At 42.0% G+C, this 22,378-nt stretch overlaps 1 protein-coding gene across 1 annotated transcript in view; it reads left to right on the plus strand.

Annotated features, from left to right (window-relative positions):
• Positions 1 to 6,758: 6,758 nt before the first annotated feature.
• Positions 6,759 to 22,378, plus strand: part of FSD1L (fibronectin type III and SPRY domain containing 1 like) — a 64,889-nt gene continuing 49,269 nt past the window's right edge. The window contains exon 1 of the mRNA XM_080820155.1: positions 6,759 to 6,997. Within this exon, the coding sequence (XP_080676281.1) occupies positions 6,983 to 6,997 (15 nt within the window). The 5' untranslated portion in view covers positions 6,759 to 6,982. The remainder of the gene's footprint in view (positions 6,998 to 22,378) is intronic.

Consider the following 22,378-nt stretch of genomic DNA (forward strand, 5'->3'; position numbering starts at 1 on the left):
TCTGACCCCTACTAATCTCTTTCCACATCCTGCCTTTTTTTTTTTTTAATCATGAGGAAGTCATGCCAAATTTGAATTTATGTCTCAAAGTGAATTTATCTTTGATTCTTTCTTTTGGTTTTTTAAAAATGTTAATTCCAGTATGGTTAACATACAGTGTTACATTAGTTTCATTAGTTTCAGCTGTACAAAACAGTGATTCAAGAATTGTATGCATTATTCAGTGCTCATCATGATAAATGTACTCTTTAATCCCCATCACCTATTTCACCCATCCCACCTCCTTTTGAGTCACTTTTTTTTTTTTTAAGAGAAAGAGAGAGCATGCTGGGTGGGGTGTAATGGGGGTGGGGCAGTGAGAGACAGAGAGAGAGCATCCTTTTGTTTAAAAATTTTAAAAAATTTTTATTTTATTTATTAACATATAATGTATTATTTGCTTCAAGGGTACAGGTCTGTGAATCATCAGTCTTACACAATTCAAAGCACTCACCATAACACATACCCTCCCCAATGTCCATCATCCAGCCATCCCATCCCTCCTCCTCCAACCCCCAGCAACCCTCAGTTTGTTTTGTGAGATTAAGAATCTCTTATAGTTTGTCTCCCTCCCCATCCCATCTTGTTTCATTTTTTTCCCTCCCTACCCCCGATGACTCCCCACCCTGCCTCTCAAATTCGAGAGAGCGCATCCTAAGCAGGCTCCATGCTCACTTAGCAAGGAGTCCAATGAGAGGCTTGATCTCGTTACCCTGAGATCATGACGGGAGCTGAAATCAAGAGCTGGATGCTGAACCTACTGAGCCACCCAGGTGCCCCTGATTCACTTTTGTGTAAGCAGAAAAGTAAACATATAAAAGTCTGATAACAGGAAACAAGGCTGAGCTTTCATATATGATGTCCCTTGCACCCAAGCTAAAACTTAAAAACAAAAGAAAAACGTATAAGTGTGTTATTGACTTTCCTACAGTAGACATCATCCATTTATATTTTGAAATAACTCTAGCTAAAATGTTTATTTTGTTTTTAAATTGTAATACAAGCTTCCTCCCACATTGCTATGTATTTTTCAAAAAGATAATTTTTCATGCTGCAGAATATTCCTTTACTTGTATGTTCCAATATTTTCTTAATACTTCTCCGGTATCAGGGGCATTGAGGGCTCCTTTTTCTGCCCATGTCATCTCCTATCTCCATTCTCCAGAGTTGTTCTCCTCATTCCCTCCCACCTTTGCTCAGGCTGTTTCTTTGGCTCGAAGAGGATCCTATCTTCCCTTCATGCCTGCTGTCTTAAGTTACCCCTTCCAGCTTCGGTTCTGTCACCTTCCCTCTTCAAACTCCAATTGCTAGGGAAAAGCGCAGTGGAATGAGAGATGGATTTCAAGAGACGTGTTTCCCTGAAGTTCTGACGTGGCACCATCTGAATCCGACCATAGCCCGACAGTATCAAAGGCTCACAGACACTATTATTTCCTGGCGCTGTGCTCAGGAGAATGGTTTATTTTAGAAAATAATAACAGATAGGGGCACCTGGGTGGCTCAGGCAGTTAAACGACTTGACTCTTGACTTCAGCTCAGGTAAGGATCTCAGGGTCATGAGATCAAGTCCCTTGTTGGGCTCGGTGCTGGGCATGGAGTCTGCTTAAGGTTATCTCTCTTCCTCCCTCTGCCCACCCCTCCCGCCCCACCATACTTACGCTCTCTCTCAAAAAATAAAAATAAAAACAAATAATTGATATCTACCGTATATTATGTACTTGACATAAATCAGACATTATTCTAGGTAAGCACTTTACATACACTGTCATTTATCTTCCTGACAACCACTTCAAGTGGGTATTACGAATACTCTCATTTTACAAATAAGACCACTGAGGTAAAGAGGTTACCGAATCGCCCAAGGCCACACAGTGGGAAAGTGGTAGACTTGGCATGTGGACTCAGTCTGGCATCAGAATCTGGGTGCTTAATTCACCAGCACCTTTTATCTCCCTAGTCTCAATCACTCCGTCTCATTCTGGCCCACACCATTCTCCAAGTATATGCAGAGGGAGAGGGGCTGCTGAGTAATGTTCTCACTAGGAACAGTGAGCCTGTTACTCTGTGTTGGAGAGCCAGGCAGAGGTGGGGGGTGCGGGCAGCATCCTTTCACAATGGAGAGATCAACAGGCAGAAACATTTGCTTTGTGCTTGGTCATTCTCTGAACAAGATGAGTACAGAGGCATTTCGAGAGCCAAAGCAGGCTGTGATGGAAACATCTGTGTCTTCCAGACTTCACTTACCTGGTGTCTCCGGTGCCTAGCAAAAAGCAAGCCATCACACAAGGAGAAGGTATTGTGACACAGCAACATCATAATGGCTACAGTTTAGTTAACTGTCCCTTTCATGCCCTATCCCAGGAAGGAGAGGGCCTCTTACAATGGAGCGTATGAGAGTGGGGGTGGGGAGAAGGGATACAGAGCACATTCCAGAGGTGAGTACAATTGCAGAGCTTGAGTCAGAAAGGAAACGAATCATTATTCGCTTCGACTTTGCAGCATGACAGAATCTCAGGGTTCAGAAAGATGTTAAAAGTTATCTCTGCCATCTACCCTTCCACTGCCTGATCCCCTAGGAAAGCTCTGCCAGGCACACGCTTAGCCCCTGCTCGGATACCTCCACTGACAGGGATCCGCCACCAAAGTCCATTCCAGCTCTGTATGGCTGTTAGAAAGTTGGACTTTTTGTTGACTGGAAATGCATCTTCTAGTAGCTTCCACTCATTGGGTCTAATTCTATCGGTGGGATGTTAGAGAACAAGTCACCGGCCTCTTCCACACCACAGCCCTAGAGAGATTTGAAGTCAATGATCATGTCCTCTCTGACATGAGAAACTTTTCCTTTCCAGGCTAAATACTCATAGGCACTTTTCATTGTGTCTCGTCTCACACAGTTTCCAGGCCCTCTGTCATGCTGGTGTGCACTCACTGCTGCCCCTTTTGCTTAGAGCTCTTCAAGTACGGAGCTAGACCACAGCAGACCACGATCATCCTTTCCTTCCTAGGAGAGCTTAAATATCTAAAAGGAGTTCCTAGGATCAGAAATTAGTACTCAGAGTTCAAGGGGCTTCCAGGACTTTCGGTTGAGTCTGTTTTAGTGAGAAGGAAGCAGGGAAAAAGAAGAATTAGGTTTCTAAGACTGGGAAGAGAGGATAGCTAATATTTTTTGAATACTTACTATATGACAGGCACTGCTTAACACTTAACATGAATTATCTGGTTTCATCAACTCAAACACCCCACAGGTGGTACTGTTATGATGCCTCTTTCACAACTGAAGAAACTGAGGCTTAGAGAAACCCATGGTTTTCCTGGGTTAGGTGGTGTATGCTAAGACCAGGCCAGATATTACCAGGGAGAAATAGGCAGAGATTTGGGGCTTTAACAAAGAGCAGCATCTGGACAGTGATTATGCTTCAGAAAAACCAGGATAACAATGAAAATGGGAGTTAGGGGTGACAGTAGGACTTCTAAGCCCCCAAAGACCAAGCGGGGATAAAGGCCATCCAAGGGTGACACAGGAGGATATGATGTACAAGGGAGTAATAATAGTAACAGCTATCATTCGTTAAATGTGTACTAAGCTCAGCGCTTTGCATATGTAATCTCCTTAATCCTCACAACAACCATAACTGGGAATGACTATGATCATGATTACTGCTCCGGATGAGGAAATTGAGGCTGATCTAGAGGAAAGACCCACTGAAGGCTACACTGCTGGTAGGCGCCAGTGTCAGGATTTAAATTCAGACTGCTGACTCTAGGCCTGTGGCCCTATACCTGCTCCCAAAGGGGAACACTGTGGGCAACACTTATGGGAAGGAACGTTCTCTCCCAAGAGATGGGGGCATCCCAGAATTCATGAGGGTGTTTAGGGTGCAGGGGTAACACCTGGCGAGAGAGGAGAGAGAACCTAGTTCTGGAAGAGACAATTTTGCCAGACTCTTCATATCAGCAGTGCCAATCCTGGGCTTATTCTAACTTGATGGTCCCTCGGAAAGGCATTTCGGGAGGCCCAGGAACTTCCATAAAATAAATACCTATGACTAGACATTCTATCTCAGAATTAGAAACCTAAGGGTTAGAACATTGTTTTTAATGCCTCTGTAGTTGCTTGTCTTTTTTTTTTTTTTTTTTTTTTTTTTTAACAATTTGCTTTCTCTTAGTTCAATGTTCTGAAGCTCCAGTGTGCATCAGTCACTTGGAGGACTTGTCAAAAGACCCTCATGCCAGAGTTTCCGATTTAGTTAGTCTGGGGATGAAGGTTGAGAATTTGCCCTTCTAGCAAGTTCCAGGTGTTGCTGATGCAGCTGGCCTGGGGATTACATTTGAGAAGAGTGGCTTTACTTTATTAGTAAAGCTACTTTTGAACATTTCCAAACTGACTTGGCCATGAAAAGGTAAGTACAGAAAAGGCAAAGCAGCAGGAGTGGGGTGGGGGTGTTGACTGAGAGCCCAGCCAGGTGAGTACTGCCGCCAGAGAGTGTGGATAGGAGGGGAAAGACAGAAATCGCAGCCAGAAGAGATAGCAACCTGTGCAAGCAGAAGGCTTGGGGTGAGCTGGCCAGGGAAGTCAGTCCGCCTGAAGAAACAGAGATCAGGCAAGGGCAGAAGTCAAGTGGGGCAGAGCACTTGTCCAAAGCTGCAGGCTCCTGGCTGGGCTGCAGGGAAAGAGCTGGATGAGTAAGGAGGCAAGAAGCCAGGAGTGAGCTCCTGGGAAGTGACCTGTGACAGTATTCTGGTGATCACATTTCAGCGGCGACTTACTGTCTCCAAAGCCTCTTTCTGTCTCCTCCTGTGGTTATACCTATCAGTCATAAAGTGTGCAGGGGTTTCTCTCTGAAGTAATGTCCTTGCAGCAAGAGAACTGGGGACAGCCCTAAAGGCCGTTTCTTCCCCTTAGTGATGTGTCCCACAGCAGAAGGTAGGGACAGGGCTCGGGCACTCACAGTCACGAGGTTTGACCTCCAATGTTCTGCAATCCCTAGGCTGCATTTCTCCCACATGGGAAACTGACTCAGCTGCAGTGAGTACCCAGTGTGGAGAAGGGCCTCCATGCTTGCAGGCCTGCCCTAGAGGCTGGTGCTTGGCTGCCCTCCGTTCCTCATGGAATCAGGGTGGCTTGGATAGGAGGCTCCTTTCCCTTGATACCAAGACACAGCTCTCTGCAAGTTTGCATGCCATCGCTCCTTTCAGCTGCAGGAGCAAAACTGTGCATATAGGCCCACCCTGGACCCTGACCTTCAAGCACTGTCCACCCAGCTTGAACCAAGTGCCCGTTTTCCTTTTGTGCCCTTTGTTCTGTTTCTTGTACATGTCTGCCCAGTACAAAAAAAAGGATTTATTGAGTGCATAGATGGCAGGCCCTGTGCTGGGGATACAGATATGAGGAAAAGAAATTTCGACCCTCATGGAAGTCACAGTATAGAGACAATTATAGCCTTGTAGGATAAATGCTGATTTCTTAAATAGAGCTCATGCCCTTTGTATTTGCTGTTCCTTCTATCTAGAATGCTCTTCCCCAGCTCTTTGTATGGCTCATTCTTTCACGTCAGTAAGGTCTCTTTGGAGGCCTCCCCTGACCTTCTTATGGAAAATGAAGCCCCCACAATTCTCCGAGTTCATTTACCCCATGTAATTTTTCTTTATAGTCTCTAACTGCCATATATCTACATATCTATCAATATATACACACACATATATACATATATAAATATATATACTTTATAGTGCCCCTACCACTGTGTATATTTACATTTATTTACTATATAGATAGACACTTTTTTTCTTCTGCCTCCTATACTAGACTGTAAGAGCAGGGCCCTGTCACAGCTGAATTCTCAGTTCAGAGACCCCGTACCTAATTGGTACTCAATATATATTATTTTCCTTGTGTTCGTTCATCGCGGGTGATTGCCTAGTTGGAACTCTTCTGAGCCTCTCTGGAGTCATCCAAATGGAGGACAGAGGCCTTTCTGCTTGAGGAAGAACCTTTTCAAGCCTACCTCCCCTAAGTTTCTACAGTCTGCATGGTCCCTTCAGGCCAGACTGAGCAGGTTCTAGCCCCCCAACAACAACTGTAATTTACTGGCCATTAATTATGTACTGGGCACTTCAAATACGTTATTTTACCCTCACAATGCTCTGCTCTGCAAAGTCAGCATTATTGCTCTTATTTTAAGGAAGACGAAATAGGCTCAGGAGAGTGACTTGCCCAGAATCACAGCACGATACCCACGAGGGCTCTCTGGGAAAGGTCTACTAGGCTCCACGGTCTACCGATGTTTCTGCCACGTCCCTCCAGGCCTTTCCCATGCTTCTACTACATCCTCCATCCCAGCCCTTTCCTTGTCACCGGACAGCGGGCCTGGTCTAGCCTGGCTGCTCCTGGACAGATGGGGAGTGTTTCAGATGCGTGCAGGGTGGAGAGGGGTATGATCTATCTCAAGGGTGAGAGCTTTCCTTCCCCTGCCCACCCCACGGGCCCGGCTGCTGGATACCCAGTGGTCCATTCCAAGACCTGCAGAGAGAGCGCGTGCTAGAGGAAAAAGGATGCGGGAAGGAAGGAAAGCCTCGGTCAGTGAAGCCGCGGCGCTAAGGGGTTAGCCCTCCCAGGTTTCTGCCCCTCCTACCCAGCCCTGGACACCCTCCGCCCCATCCCGTCTCGCGGCAGTGCGCATGCGCAGGGTGCTCTAGGCGCCCTCCCTCCTGCGGGCCGCCCTTTCACCCGGGCAACCGCGGCGAGACGGTGGCGCGCGCACTGGCTGGGCGCGGACCGGGCGGGGCCGGGCGGCGCCGGTGCAGGCTGAGGTTGAGGTTGAGGCTGAGGCGGCGGTGGAGGAGAGCGGGGTCCGTGGGGACGTGTTGGCTTGCCCGATTTCCGTCCGCCTCGCCGCACGATTCTTCGACGCGGTTTCGGGCCCAACGGGTCTAACCCCTGGCCATGGACTCCCAGAAAGTAAGTGGGGGAAGGAGGCGCGGGGCCGCCGACGTTGGTGGGGGGGGATGATTGGGGCGCCCGGCGCCGGGTGGGCGGTGGGCGCGCGGGGCTGACCGGGCCAGGCTGGGCTGCGGCGGCGGAGGGCGAGGCTGCTGGCCCCCACCCTCCCTCCTTCCCCGGCGCTCGCTGGGCTGCGGGGACCGCGCCCGATGACCCAAGCTGGCCTTTGGCCCTGGGCCCTGGCTCCTGGGGGGAAGAAGGGAGCTGTCCCCATTTCCCAGTCATTTTCTGCAGCGCTCTAGGCCGCCTTTGCTTCTCGAGCCTCCCCGCATGCGAGCGCGGGTTTATCCCTCCTTAGCAGAAACCGAGGCGCACGGGGTCTACTACCTGGTGACGCTGAAGCTGATGCTGCTTCCTCGACTCAGCCTTCTTTCTTGGCACAATACGACCTGCTTTAGGTCGGGAACCCAATCTCCTTAGGACCGCGCCCCCCGCTCCCACCCGCCTCATGACCAGTTCGGAGTCAGGTCTTGGTGTTTAGTTGTAGTTGATCTGGGAGAAGAGCTCGCAGTCCCACCCTCTGCGACCCGTTTGTTGCTTGTCACAGTTACCTTAATGGTTGTTGTGGCCTGTGCATGCTTTCCGGACAAGTTAAAGAGAAGATACACAGATCTAGTAATTTCAATGAAGGGGGGGAAAAAAAAACCAACGTTTTCGAGAACGTAGCCAATGTTTTGAATACAGTTAGAATTATTGATATTCAGGCATAATCTTTGTATAGAAATAACCACCTTCTTTGTTAGATGATAGTAATTGAAGTATAGTATAGTATAGGAGGTGAAGACAAGTGTTATTAATAATGTAGCAGGGAAAACAAGGGCATATCCAAGAGGCCATTCTTTTCTATTATTAGATGGAAAGCACTGGAAAAACTTATTAGAACAATGTTTTCTCAAAGTTTGCTTGGATTCACATCCTCAAGGAGCACGGCAGGGGGCGGGGAGGCCACGGGAAAATCGTGTAGTGATGTTTTAAGCATTGACTGTTATAGTATTTTACTAAAGTGCATATGATTTAGTTTTAATTGTATGCGTGCGTCTTGAAACTCAGTTGGGTATACTCAGTTTTCATTTCCATGACTATTAGACATCTGTAAAAAATTAACATTTTGTTTATTTGGAACATATATGTTTAAAACATGTCTGCCTTAATTTGTAAAACATTTCACAGCTTATTTAACTTTTTAAAAACTTATTTAACTTATTAAACTTTTTAGGTAAAAGTCATATGATAGCTGAATGGATGTTAATTCAGGGCAGGTGGAAGGGCAGAGACATGGGTTCCATGGTGCTATTTACTGGTTCTGTGATACGGAGCAAATCCCTTAACTGTGATTAATCTATTTCCTCGTTTATGCAGTGGAAGTAAGAATATTTTATAGAGTTAGTGTAAAAATCAGGTAAAATAATTCATTATGAAAACAAGGTGTTTTAAAGTTTACAAAGTACTAAAGTACTCTATGTGTTTTAAAATATAATTTTAAAGAGTATTTTAATATGGATCATCTTATTTTGCCAGGGCACATGTTATCCCTCACTTCAATAGGGCTCGAGTTGGAATCTGTGGGTCCTGCAAGGTCCTACCACTAGCCATAAGGCTAAGATTTGAACTTATTTGGTCTCATTCCAAATGGTGGTTTTTTTTCTTTAAGATTTTATTTATTTATTTGACAGAGAGAGAGTGCACAAGTAGGCAGAGCTGCAGGCAGAGGGAGAGGGAGAAGCAGGCTCTCTGCTGAGCAGGGAGCCGGATGTGGGACTCCATCCCAGGACCGTGGGATCATGAGCTGAGCCGAAGGCAGCCACTTAACCTACTGAGCCACCCAGGCGCCCCCCAAATGGTGTTTTTGAGTAGCCAGCAGTTTCCCCAGAGGTAGCAAGGAATTAGTTGTTCTTTGTGATAACTTTGAAAATCCACTTCTCAGTGTTAGAAAATGTGCTGAATTTCATTTCATTTGTTGGTATCAAATAATATTTCTTTTATTTATTTATTTATTTATTTATTTATTTTTTTAAAGATTTTATTTATTTATTTGACGGACAGATTACAAGTAGGCAAGAGAGGCAGGCAGGGAGAGAGAGGAGGAAGCAGGCTCTCCACGGAGCAGAGAGCCCGATGTGGGGCTCGATCCCAGGACCCTGGGATCATGACCTGAGCCGAAGGCAGAGGCTTTAACCCACTGAGCCACCCAGGCGCCCCTCAAATAATATTTCTAATAAAAAACTTTTATAGCTTAAAACAAGCATTGGGTGTTAATGCTTATAACCAATTTATTGCTATGAATTTCAGCATCTTTTTTCATGAATTACTGCAGAATCAGTTATATACCTCAACTAATAATGAACTGTGTATTTCTCTTTAAGTGTATTTCTCTTTAACTGTGTATTTCTCTTTAACTGTGTATTTCTCTTTCTCTCTAATAATGAACTGTGTATTTTTCTTCCCTGTTATAAAATGTTATAATGACAGGCACCTGGGTGGCTCAGTTGGTTAAGGGTCTACCTTTGGCTCAGATCATGATCCCAGGGTCCTGGGACTGAGTTCCTCATCGGGCTCCTTGGTCTGCTGGAGAGTCTACAACTCCTACCCCTCCCCTCTGCTTGTGCTCTCATTCATTCTCCGGCTCTCTCTCATGCACACATACACACTCTCTCTCTCAAATAGATAGAAAAAATAAAATAACATGTTATGATGAAAATAGTAGCAGGGATGATACTTTAGTCATTGTGAGGAAAAGGGTGAGGTACTTTAAGTGGCAAATGGTGAGGATGGCTTGAATATATATACCTGTTAGTAAAGAATTGGGATTTGGGCTTTAAATTATTAAAGAGGATGGCTTTGGAGCCAGGTCTCCAGTATTACTACCAACTATGAGCTGAATGAACTTGGGTAATTTGCCATGTGTCTCTATTTTCTCATTTATAGAAGAAAGATAACAATTGTACTTATATCAGAGGGTTATTGAGAAGATCATGTTAATTTTTAAAAATCCTTGGTGCCTAGCACACATTGCGTACTGCTGGCTATTGTTATGAGTTTCATAATCCCAACTTCAAAATAACTTTTTCCTTTTGTTGATAATTTGTGTAACTATTTTTCTAATCCAATCTACCATTTTTAACCTTTGTCCTTAAGTTTTAAAATACGTTTTCTGTTTTTGTGTCTGTAATAAGTGGTTTCAAATGGTGGTGTCAAAGAAGAGTTGTTGAATCCTAATTGAAAGAGGATTGGGAGTTCTGACTCATGCAGTCTGACAATAGGGGTTAAGTTAACTGGACAGTCTTACAGAAGCTTGATGGTGGCTAGTCAGCAGATGGATTAGCTTGACCAGCTGCTTTTTTGTCTGTGAAAATAACTTGGACTTCAGTGTTGTGTTAGCAACAGATGCTCTGTTTGAGTAGAGGAAGAAAACATAATTGCCTTGGGTGTGTAAGGCATACTGTTGGATACAGAAAACCACAGTATTATCTCCTAGAAATAAACAGAAGGATTTTGTTTATATCGAGTTTCTGGGACACTTTTGCCAACAGGATGTGTTATGGATAGGTGGCTTTGTTTGATACTCAAACCTTTTGATTATGTCCTTAAGTGGTTTTAAGATAAAATCCCAAAGGTTTCTGTACCTGATTAAATGCGTATGTTCAAAGAAACCAAGGAAACAACAGACATTTACACCTTTCTAGAATCTTGGCCCTTAGAATTTGATAGTTTAAGGTTTTGGAAAGGAGATCATTTGTATTCATAGGGGTTGCTGTTTCTAGGAAAGGTACATGCTGTAGGAATAATAAAGGTGGAAAGGAAGGGCCAGCCCAGAGGAGGGATGTTGTCAAGAGCATACATTGTAAATTGTTGGGTTTATCCTACTTTTTCCTGCATTTTCTTTACTTGCTATTTGGAAAGTAGAAGGTAAGGGTTGACTTTGCAAGAGGGGACAAATGTAGATTGGGGAGATTGAACTGAATAGGGGGAGTTTTAAAGCATGACAGGCTCTAGCAAGTCGCGGTCTGCACGTGGCTTCCTTATCCCAGTTTCCTCCTCTACGTTGGCATTTGCTTTTCTTTTCCTTCATATTGTTTCTTAGCAATTCAGAGGCCTCCATCATATCCAGACAATCAACCATTTTCATGTTCCAAAATTACTTCCTCTTCTCAAAAAAATTTATTTCCCGAAGAAAAGAAAGAAAAATGAAATTTGAGTATTGTTCTGCATCCACTATTGTGTTAGATTGCTTTAAACTCTCATTATGACTTATTCCAGTTGCACATCTATATAGAAAACCAAACTCAGAAGCTAACTGACTTCTTCAGGGTTGCACAGCTAGCAACTGGTAGTCTGCATTCAAGCCCCGTCTTTCTTCATGACCCAAGCTTTTTTCATTACCACTCTTCTTTCCTGAATCCTTTGTCTTTAATGGTGATATGATTAATTAAAATTTGAGATGTTAATAGGAACGAATCCCTATAGTGGTGTTTTGTTGTTTTTTTTTTAAGATTTTGCTTTTTTCTCAGAGGGAGAGAGACCGCTCGTGCATGTGCATATGAGCATGGGGAGGGGCAGAGTGAGAGGAGAAGCAGAGTCCCTGCTGAGAAAGGAGCTTAACCTTGGACTGGATCCCAGAACTCTGGGATCATGACCTGAGCTGAAGGTAGATGCTTAACCCACTGAGCCATCCTGATGCCTCCATAAAATAGTTTTTTTGTTTGTTTGTTTGTTCGTCTTTTTAAAGGAAGCTAATTAAATCTAGGGAAAATCATTGATAGAAAGTAATAGAACATGATTAATATAAAACCCTGGAATTTGGTTTGTCTTGATGCCCTGATATAATCATTATTTTTCGCGCGCGCGCGTGTGTGTGTGTGTGTGGATGTATCTGTATCCCCTCTCTCCTGCTCTTTCTTGTTTTTGAAGGAGGGTCTTAGCTCTCTAAAGTAGAGCTGTGAACAGGAAGGTATACATTGAGTTTTATATACCCTATCCAAATGCAACTGCAGTCATTCCCATGGAATGGATCAAAGTAATCTGGGATGTACAGGCGTAAGATACCCTCTTCAAAGGCCATACTGACATACTCTTGATCACTATATTTAAATACAGATGTGTTCATTTTTTTCCTTTTTTAAAGATTTTATTTATTTGACAGAGATCACAAGTAGGCAGAGAGGCAGGCAGAGAGAGAGAGAGGAAGGGAAGCAGGCTCCCCGCTGAGCAGAGAGCCCAATTCGGGGCTTGATCCCAGGACCCTGAGATCATGACCTGAGCCGAAGGCAGAGACTTTAACCCACTGAGCCACCCAGGTGCCCTGAGATGTGTTCATTTTTTTACTGAAATTGGTAGTTTAAAAAAATTGGAAATAACAGTTGACCCTTAAACAACACAGGGATTAGGTGTACTGAAGTGCCCCCGACACAGTTGAGAATATGCATATAACTTTTGACTCCCTCAAAACTTAACTACTAATAGCCTACTTTTTTTTTTCTTTTTCCTTTTCTTTTTTTAAGATTTTACTTATTTATTTGACAGCGAGAGATCACAAGTAGGCAGAGTGGCAGGCGGGGGGGTGGAAAGCAGGCTCCCCACCGAGCAGAGAGCCTGATGTGGGGCTTGATCCCAGGACCCTGAGATCATGACCTGAGCCGAAGGCAGAGGCTTAACCCACTGAGCCACCCAGGCGCCCCTTAATAGCCTACTTTTGACTGAAATAGTAAACTGGAAGCCTATGGATACCGTAAACAATCATTTGGCATACATTTTGTGTATGTATCATATGTTGTATTCTTTTTTTATTTTTTTAAGATTTTATTTATTTATTTGACAGAGATCACAAGCAGGCAGAGAGGCAGGCAGGAGGGGTTTGGGGGAGACCAGGCTCCCTGCTGAGCAGAGAGCCTGAGGTGGCGCTCGATCCTAAGACCCTGAGATCATGACCTGAGCCAAAGGCAGAGGCTTAAACCACTGAGCCACCCAGGTGCCCCCATATGTTGTATTCTTATAATAAAGTAAGCTAGAGAAAAGAAAATGTTAAGAAAGTTATAAGAAAGGGAAAATATGTTTACAGTACTTAACTGTAAAAAATCCATTTATAAGTACACTGGCACAGTTCTAACCCAGAACCCTGGCAGTTCAGAAGTCGATGGTGAAGCAGATTCATACTTCCTTCTTTTCTCTCTCCCACTGCCCTCCTGCCCTCCCACCTCCCTCCTGCCCATTCTTTTTTTCATTCATTCATTCACTCATTCATTTTAATTTTAACACCGTGCTTCTTTGCAATGCCTGGCTGAATGGAAGCAGGATTATTCCATGCAGTAAACATATACTGAATGTTTGCCATGATGATAAATAATCTACTCCAGCGTAGGGTTGACAGTATTTTAAAGTTGGTAGATTTTATCTCCACCTTTCTTTTTGTATGTTTTACATTCTCAGTTGGTACTCTTTCTACCCGTAAGGTTCTGATAGAATCTGGTCTTAGTTATCAACACTTGTTGATTGATAGCTAATTATATTTTGAGCTAATTTATAACAAGGTGTTGTTAGCACAGCCAGTCGGTGTACTTTTGTTACATTATAAATATAACTAATACAAGCTTATTGTAGGAAAATAGGAAGTATAGATAAATTAAAATAAAATGAAAATCATCCATAACCCTCTTACCCAGATGTAACCTGTTTTAATATTTGTATGTATTACATTTCAGTTTTTTAATGCATATAGAAACTTAAAAAAATTATGGTATCATGCCTTGGTAATACTGCTTTATAGTTTGCCTTTCACTTAATATATTATAAATCTTTTATCATGTTAGTATTATTTTACACTTAGTTCAGAATTCTTTGTGTGGATGCATTACTTGATTTTTAATCAGTGCTCCTTGTTGTATATTTATGTTGGTCTCAACCTTCTGGTGTTGGATGAACATCTTGTAGCCAAGTCTCTGCTTATACCTTTAATTATTTACTTAGAAAAAATTAGTAGAAATGGATTTATTGAGTCAATGTGTCTAAACTTTTAAAAATCTTTTGGTATGTATTGCCAAGTTGCCCTTCAGAAGGGTTGTTAGTTTATACTGCCACCAGCAGAACCTGAGTGCACCCTTATCTTCATTCCCATTGCACCTCCCTCAGTTAGATGGTGGGACCTCTGGTTTCTTTGGCTGATTATGAGCTTCCTAGACTTCACTGAATGGAACAACCAATTCAGAGGTCACTGTGCGTGGCTAAGGCTTCTTTAGCTTGTCACTCGTTATATTTCTTCAAATCCTAGGTGGGAGAGTACTTCTTCTGTCTTGATGTCTTACAGCTAGGTTCAACATTGAAAGGTACTGTTCCCTCCCAGGTCTTTTATTAGATTTTTTTCTGTGGATCACCTCAGTTGTCTCTGTAAATAGGTAGTGTTCCTAACTGTTTCAGTGTTAAGAGAGGGCATGGCTTTCTACCATCTAGCTATTTGTGGTAATCAGATTCCTGAATTCCTCAGCAATCTATAATTCTCCATTTTCAGCTCTTCACATAACATCTGAACAAATACTCTTCTTTGTGTTGCCAGAGCTATGGTGAGCTGGTGAGATTCTTGTTGTTTAGCTTATCAGGTGGATAGAACTTTCTGGATTTTAACTCTTATTACTTAATTCAAACAGGAAGTCTATGGTGTGGTTGATACAAGTGGCATCATTGCTGGTGGCATTAGGATATTTTCCAGAAATGCTCTCTCCTAGTTGTATTGGTCCCTTTGCTCTGATTGTAAGAACCTTATGCTTGTTTTGTACACTCTGGCAGTATAAGCAGCCTAGAGTAGTGTAAAAGTACAGGTAGCTTCTTAGATTTGGACTGTGACTACTACTTGATAGTTGTGTGATCTAAGAAAATTTCTTAACTTCCCTAACCTTCCTTTTCCTCAACCATAAAATGCAAAGATTGATACTACTTTTTATTTTATTTATTTACTTACTTATTTTTAAGATTTTATTTATTTGACAGAGATCATAAGTAGGCAGAGAGGCAGGCAGAGAGAGAGGAGGAAGCAGGCTCCCCACCGAGCAGAGAGCCCAATGCGGGGCTCGATCCCAGGACCCTGGGATCATGACTTGAGCTGAAGGCAGAGGCTTAACCCACTGAGCCACCCAGGAGCCTCACTGATACTACTTTTTAAAAATCTGTTGTGGGGAGCCTGGGTGGCTCAGTCGTTAAGCATCTGCCTTTGGCTTAGGTCATGATCCCAGGGTCCTGGGATCGAGGCTTGCATCAGGCTCCCTGCTCATTGGGAAGCCTGCTTCTTCCTCTCCCACTCCCCCTACTTGTATTCCCTCTCTTGCTCTCTTTCTCTCTGTCAAATAAATAAAATCTTTAAAAAAAAATCTGTTGTGATGGTTAAAAAGATACTTCATGTTGACGGTTTAGCACAGTTCCTGGCACATAGAAGGTGCTTAGTGAATACTACTGAAATGACCATAGGAATAGTTTGACCCTCTTAAATTGTAGATTGACTAGTGATATTTGCAGTGGATTCTAGATTTGTGTATTTCAGCAGTCTGGAATACTAATGCAGAGTTTGAGTCAGAAATCTCTTGATGTGAGTAGATGGCTGGTGGGAAACACATATATCATTTCTCTAATTATGAGTGCATGGTCACTGAGGGCCTCAGTTGAGACTAGCATATAAACTTGGTTATAATGGTTTTCTGTCACTGGTTCTAAGAACAGGAAGTTTCTGCACCATAATTTCAGGGGCTGGTTGCCTGATAGTTTTCAGGTAAGTAACCTAAGTTGGCAGTTTTTTGTTGGATGCAGCAAAATTAAGACTCAACATTCAACTTTGTCATCTTCATGTATATTAAGCTAAAACCAGTAGAACCATGCCATTTCTAATGTTGGAATTCATCATGTTCTTAACACTTAAAAGATGATACACCTGCAGTAAGAATAGCTGTTTTTGTTGACGTTGGATCTGGCAGGGTGGTACATGTTAAAATCTGTTGAACTGTTCTGGTTTTTACAATCTTGAGGTAAAATCTTAGTCTTTTCGGTGTCCTTAGATAGTCTTTTCATATACCTCATCTTTATTTTCAGGTAGTACAGTGTAAAAATTAAGAGCACAGACTCAGGAGTCAGACTGCCTTAATTTGAATGCAGACTGCCACATTTTAGCACTGAGATCACGGGCAAACTATCATTTAACCTCTCTGTACCTCAGCTTTCAAATTAGAAAATGGGGATAATAATAGTGTCCTACTTCATAGGATTCTTGAGAAGATTAAATAAATTAATATATGTAAAGGGCTTAAAATGATGCTTAGCTCTTAAGAGTATAAAAGTGTTATTTATTATTTTGCTCAGAGACTATTGTTCTTTTACTTCACATGATTTATTGTTACTATAAGCATAACATTAAGCTATGCTCCTTTGAAGAGGGTGCCTCATGCTTTGTACATCCCAGCATCCTAGAGTTTTGATCCATTCCATGGGAATGATTGCAGTTGCTCTTGGCTGGGGTGTATACCCCCCCCTTACATTTTTTTTGTTTTTGTTAGCATAACACTTACCTTAGCCTATCTCCCTAGTCAAGTAATTGGCAGGCTCAATCCTCATTAGTATTGTTTTTGAGATCCTGGTAACTGTAGTTCTTGACCAAAGAATAATGGCTGAGATTGCCTGTGCACCTTCCTTTGGAGACGTATGTCCTATATATTTTACTGTGATCTGGCAGAATTGGTATTTGGCAAAGCATATCTTTAGACCTATATCACCTAGAACTCTTAGTCATGGCCACCAGAAGTCTTGCACAGTATAAGTTTATTTTAAGGTAATGGGATACTGGAGGTCTGAGATGAAATCTAAGACCCCTGTAGGCATCCTTTCTCATTGATAGAATCCCACAGAGCAGATGTCCTCCTCCATCATCAGGATTTGATAATAACTGAGGCTAATATATATCACAGTGAGCTCATTTCATAAATACCTTTTTGGAACTTGTCTTAATGATGGAACTTCTTTTTAATGATACATCATGTATATGTTTTAGAACAGTGTTTATAGGCAGAGGAACTGATAGGTGTGAGAGTTCCCAGGTGGGAAACAAGGCATGTTAGAAATAAGGCTACTGCAGCTGGACTGCAGCAAGGAAGAGGAAATCTGGTGTGAGTTGAAGCAGGAGAGGTAGGCAGTGGGAAGATCATGCAGGGTTTTACAGATTATGTAAGGTCATGTTAACAGGTCATGTTAAAGATACTCAGTTTTATCCAAGGACCAATTGAAAGCCATTGAAGATCAACTATTAAGCAGGAAGAGTGATGCTATCGTATTCTAGCTGCAGTATACAGAACTGATTATTGGGAAGAAAGAATGGATCACAAGCCAGTTAAGTTTTACAAGAGTATAAGTTCAGATATGATATTGACTTGTACTAAGATACTAGTAATGATTATAGAACTGTTTAGGAAGCAAAATCCACAGGACTTGGTGATTACACATAGAGCACAAATGAAAGGAGAGGGTGTAATGATGGTGGCCTGGGTTTCTGATTTTGCAGTTAGTACCGCCATTTGCAGAGAAGAACACTAGAAAAGGGCTCAGATTTAGTAGGAGACATTATGAGATTCTGAGTTTTAAAGGGCTTATGAGATATCCAAGTGGAGATTCCAAGTAAGCAGTTGGATGAAAACGGTCTGGAGCTCAGAGGAGAGGCTCTGTATCTAATGGTGCACTGATTGTGCACAGCTTACATTACATTCCTTGGAGCTTTTGGCTTTGTGCTTCCTCCTCAACTTCTTTATCATTACTGTGTCTCCATTATAAAAACTATTGATTAATTGTGGAGGCCCAAAAGGGATAAACAGGGGTAGAAAACTCAAAAGGATTATGGTATCTTTAATTCTTTTCTGTCTCTTTAAGTTTCTGAATATAGATATCCTGCCCTGGCATGTTGCCTGCCATATTTAGAAAAACTTTAACAAAATTATGTTGGATTTGATACCTATTCAATTAGCCTCCTGTTGCATACCTCTTATATTAGGTACACATTATCCCTATACATACTTCTTCTCTAAGTCCTTCCACTACAGAAACTTCAGCCTCTTAGCACATACACAAGCTGGGGTTAAGTTTCAGAACTCAGTTCATGGAATCCTAATCCTTTAGTTTTTATAAGTTTTGTAAGTTTTATAGTTCTATAAGTTTGGGTACTTAAATATTTTGGTTACTTGTAATTTGTTTTCCAGTTCTGCTCAGCTCCAAGTTCCTTAGTTCTTTCTGTCTTCATGTCATTTTCACCTGTAGTCTAGCCAGTCGCTGTTCTTCTGAACACCAGAATGGTTGAAGCCCTGGTCCCCTTGATAATTTATTTCTCATCCCTTCCTAATGAACTTCCACTATAGGAGAATACTAAATGTGAATTCTTAATTAGTCTTTTGCAATTGCTCATTCTCTCCAGACTAAAGGGCAAGTGGCTTCAGAGGTTCTGGAGCCCTTCAGCAATCTGTCCTTGCAAACTTTCAGGATACCTCCCTTTTTTCTTCTTAGAAAAGCTTAGGGCAGAGGCAGCACTTTATCTGTATTAGCTACCAAGGTCACATTGGTTGCTTTGGGTTCTGACTCTCAGTCGTCTGGATGATTGCTTCTTCTGCAGCCATGTTTTCTTTTCTTTTTCTTTCTTTCTTTTTTTTTTTCCTTAAGATTCTATTTGTTTATCTGAGATTGAGAGCACGTGAGAGAGTGAGCACAAGAGGGGGGCAGAGGGAGAGGGAGAAGCAGACTCCCTGCGGAGCAAGGAGCCCCCATATGGGGCTCAATCCCAGGAACTGGAGATCTCGACCTGAGCTGAAGGCGGACGCTTAACTTACCAAGCCATCCAGGTGTCCCACTACAGCCATGTTTTCTAATACATTTGGTAGCTGCTAAAATACAGGTCACCATAAGTGCTGAGGCTCCAAAGCCCTCTACAACTGTCTTGTCTATTTGTATAGCATCTCAGTGGTTTATATTATAGCAAAGGCTCCAAAGTGCTCCCTATCTAGAGATTGAAGTAATACCCCCACCCTGAGAATCTCAGACTTCAGTCTTTGTTACTTTGGCAGTAAGGTAAGCTGTTTTTCTTAGGATGTGGGCCCTTTATGTCGGTGTTCTGTGGTAGACCCTCAGTCTGTACTAGAACTCCCAGTAGTGAAGTGCACAATGTGAGTCATAAAGCATTTTCTCTTCAAAGAATGAGATGATGTTCCCCTGAACTACTACGTCAACCTTTAAAGACCTTTCCTTCCCCACCAGTTTCTGGGGGAGTATGGTATTTTTAACCCACTGAGCCACCCAGGCGCCCCGAGTATGGTATTTTTAAAGCCTTAGGTAATTCATATGGAATACCATTACCCCAAAAGCTTTACTACACAGATCGTAGGGTTTCTTTCCAGAAATATTGCTATTAACACTTCACGGGCCAATACAGATTAAGAAAGATCATTTTTCATTTTCTGGTAATAGCAGAATTTTGAATGAATTAAAGGGGAATAGTCTTTACTATTAGATTTTAAAATAATAGTCTTTACCATAAGATTAACTGTAATCTCAGGGTATTGTATCTTGGAAGTATGGAGCAATACCGTACGTGAAGGAGCCTGGTGATTCTTTAAGTTTGTATAAGCTGTCTTCAGGGCAGCTTTGTTTTTGTTGGATACCAACCTTGATATGGACGTTGAAGTTTTTTCCAACCAAAACTAATGAGCAGTATAAGTTTTACAGGAGAGAAGAGTAGCTTTCTCTTGTTATGGTATTAGTGGGATCCCAAAAGGAGAGTTGCTTATGCATTAGGGTTTTGTTTGTTTATTTTTGAGAGGTGGTAGTATTATAATATTTTTCCATATAATAATATGGAAAGATAATATTTACATAAAGAAAAATTGAGAAATTAGTGAAATTCTGGTAAAGGAATTTGGTTGTAACATTTTAGCTTATATTCACATACAGCTATTATAATTCAGGAATCTAACATAAGGTAAACATATATAGAAATTCTGGTATTCCGAGAAAAAATTCAGAAAGCATTTCTTAATTAAGCAGATCTATATAGGATCTTTGCCTTGTCCCCAGTCTTAGAAATATATGGACTATTTGGATGGACTCTTTTGTCCAGTATGGTAGCTTTGAGCCCCATTTGGTTATTGGACACTGGAAATGTGACTCATTTGAATTGAGATGTACTGTAAGTGTAAAATGCGCATCAAATTTTGAAGACCTAGTACTAAAAAGGAAGGAGAAAAGGAATTCGGTAATTGTTAAATTTTGATTACATGTTGGAATAATATTTTGGATCAGTTGGGTTAAGTAAAATATTCAAATTAACTTCAGCTGTTTTACTTTTTTGACGTGGCTACTATTTGGCCCTCACTATATGACTGTTGAATGTTGCAGTTGATAAAGGCTGTATTCTTTCCTCTAATATTACTGTGAGAACAGAGTCTAATGACTTTCAATAGGTGGGTAACTTTTTTTTTTTTAAAGATTTTATTTATTTGAGAGAGAGAGAACGAGAACGAGTGGGGGCGAGGGGCAGAGGGAGAAGCTGACTCCCCCTGGGGTCATGACCTGAGCTGAAGGCAGGTGCTTAACCAACTAAGCCACTGGGGCATCCCCAGTAAGTAGGTAATTCTTAGAAGTATAAAGGATTTAGCTTGAAAACTTAATAAACATTAGAGCATTTAGATGTTTTTGACTTTACCCAGTGAATAGCAGGGAGCTTTAAAATGGTAGGAGGTTTCTCATTAAAATGTTTGGACTTAGAGTTGCCTAGCTGAGACAAATAGGCCTTAGCTATCTCCAAAGAATTTTTGCTGCAGAATTCCCAAAATAGAGTTTGCTACTAAATTTAGACAAAAAATGAAAGTGGAAAGCTGTTTTGTACTAGGGAGGTTTTTTGGGGTTTTTTTGCTTGTTTTGTTTTGGCTCTGAACTAGTTCTACCTTTCTTGTATACCAATGCTTTACAGTTTCTTTGTGAAATTTCCTTCAATGTTTATTGTATTCACATATATCCTGGTGATTGAAATTTAGTTATTGAGTTGAATTCATTGGGCCTAACTCTATGGGATAAAATCTCTACTAGAAGACTCTTCTTTTTTACCTTAAAGTTCACAAGTATGCTTAGTACTGGACAGAGTTTAACCTCAAGCAGTGATTTTCTGTTATGGGAATTCTGACCATTTTATATGTCACAAAGAGTCTTAGCAAACCAAAATTTTAAAAGAATATATAATTTATTGTATGGCTATTTCATATGATGGGCAAATTGGTTAGACTTAGAGACACTGTTCTAAAGAGGTAAACAGCATGGATTTTGGAGGCAGGCTGAGCATAATTTTTACCTTCCTGGCAGTTTCTACCATTTTCTCATCTGTACCATACGGATGTGGCCCTGCCATTAGGAGGGATAAAAGGGGAGGCAGCTATAGTCCATTTACCAAAAAGAGCCCAGTCTCTTCTTTTCTTTTTCAAAGATTTATTTATTTATTTTAGAGGGAGAGAGCAAGCAATGAGAGCAAGAATCAGGGGCAGAGGGAAAGGGGGAGAGAGAATCCCAAGCAGACTCGTACTGAGCCCAACCTGGGGCTTGATTTCATGACCCCAAGATTATAACCTGAGCTGAAATCTAGTCAGATGCTCAACTGACTGAGCCACCTTGTGTCCCAGAAAGAGCCCAGTCTTGATTGAAGCTTACTCTACACAGTCCAGCGATTGTGCAGAACCACTTTTACTCTTCCATTGTGTTTTTAAATATATATAGAACCTATCTTGGATGAATAACTGGAAGACTCTTAAGTCCTCTGTCCTCTGTTTCTGCATCTCTGTATTACCATTCTTGCCCCTAGAACTGTGCCCACTCCTGCCCCAAGTCTCAGCTTCATTTTGCCCCTCTGCGAGTTGTTTTGTGTTCAAATCTTGGTGCACCTGTTTCTGCAAGGCACACCAACAGGATAAACAGCTAACTCTTGGTGTTGATCTTCTGTCATAGCATAATTTTATTGTATTGTATCAAAATACCACCAGCAGGGGCACCTGGATGGCTCAGTGGGTTAAGCCTCTGCCTTCAGCTCAGGTCATGATCTCAGGGTCCTGGGATCGAGCTCAGCAGAGCCTGCTCCCTCCTCTCTCTCTGCGTGCCTCTCTACCTACTTGTGATCTCTGTCAAATAAAAACAAAACAAAACAAAACAAAAAACAATAAAATACCACCAGCAGTGAGGATAGGAAGAAATAATAAAGGTAAGTGAATACAGCAGAGAGCCCTAGGCAGCCTCACGGATAATGTTGATATCTCCTTATCTCCAGGGATTCTTGTGAGAATTAAATGAGAACTGTTGTGA

The sequence above is a fragment of the Martes martes genome (assembly GCF_963455335.1).
Source record: "Martes martes genome assembly, chromosome: 12".
Classification (NCBI taxonomy): Eukaryota; Metazoa; Chordata; class Mammalia; order Carnivora; family Mustelidae; genus Martes; species Martes martes.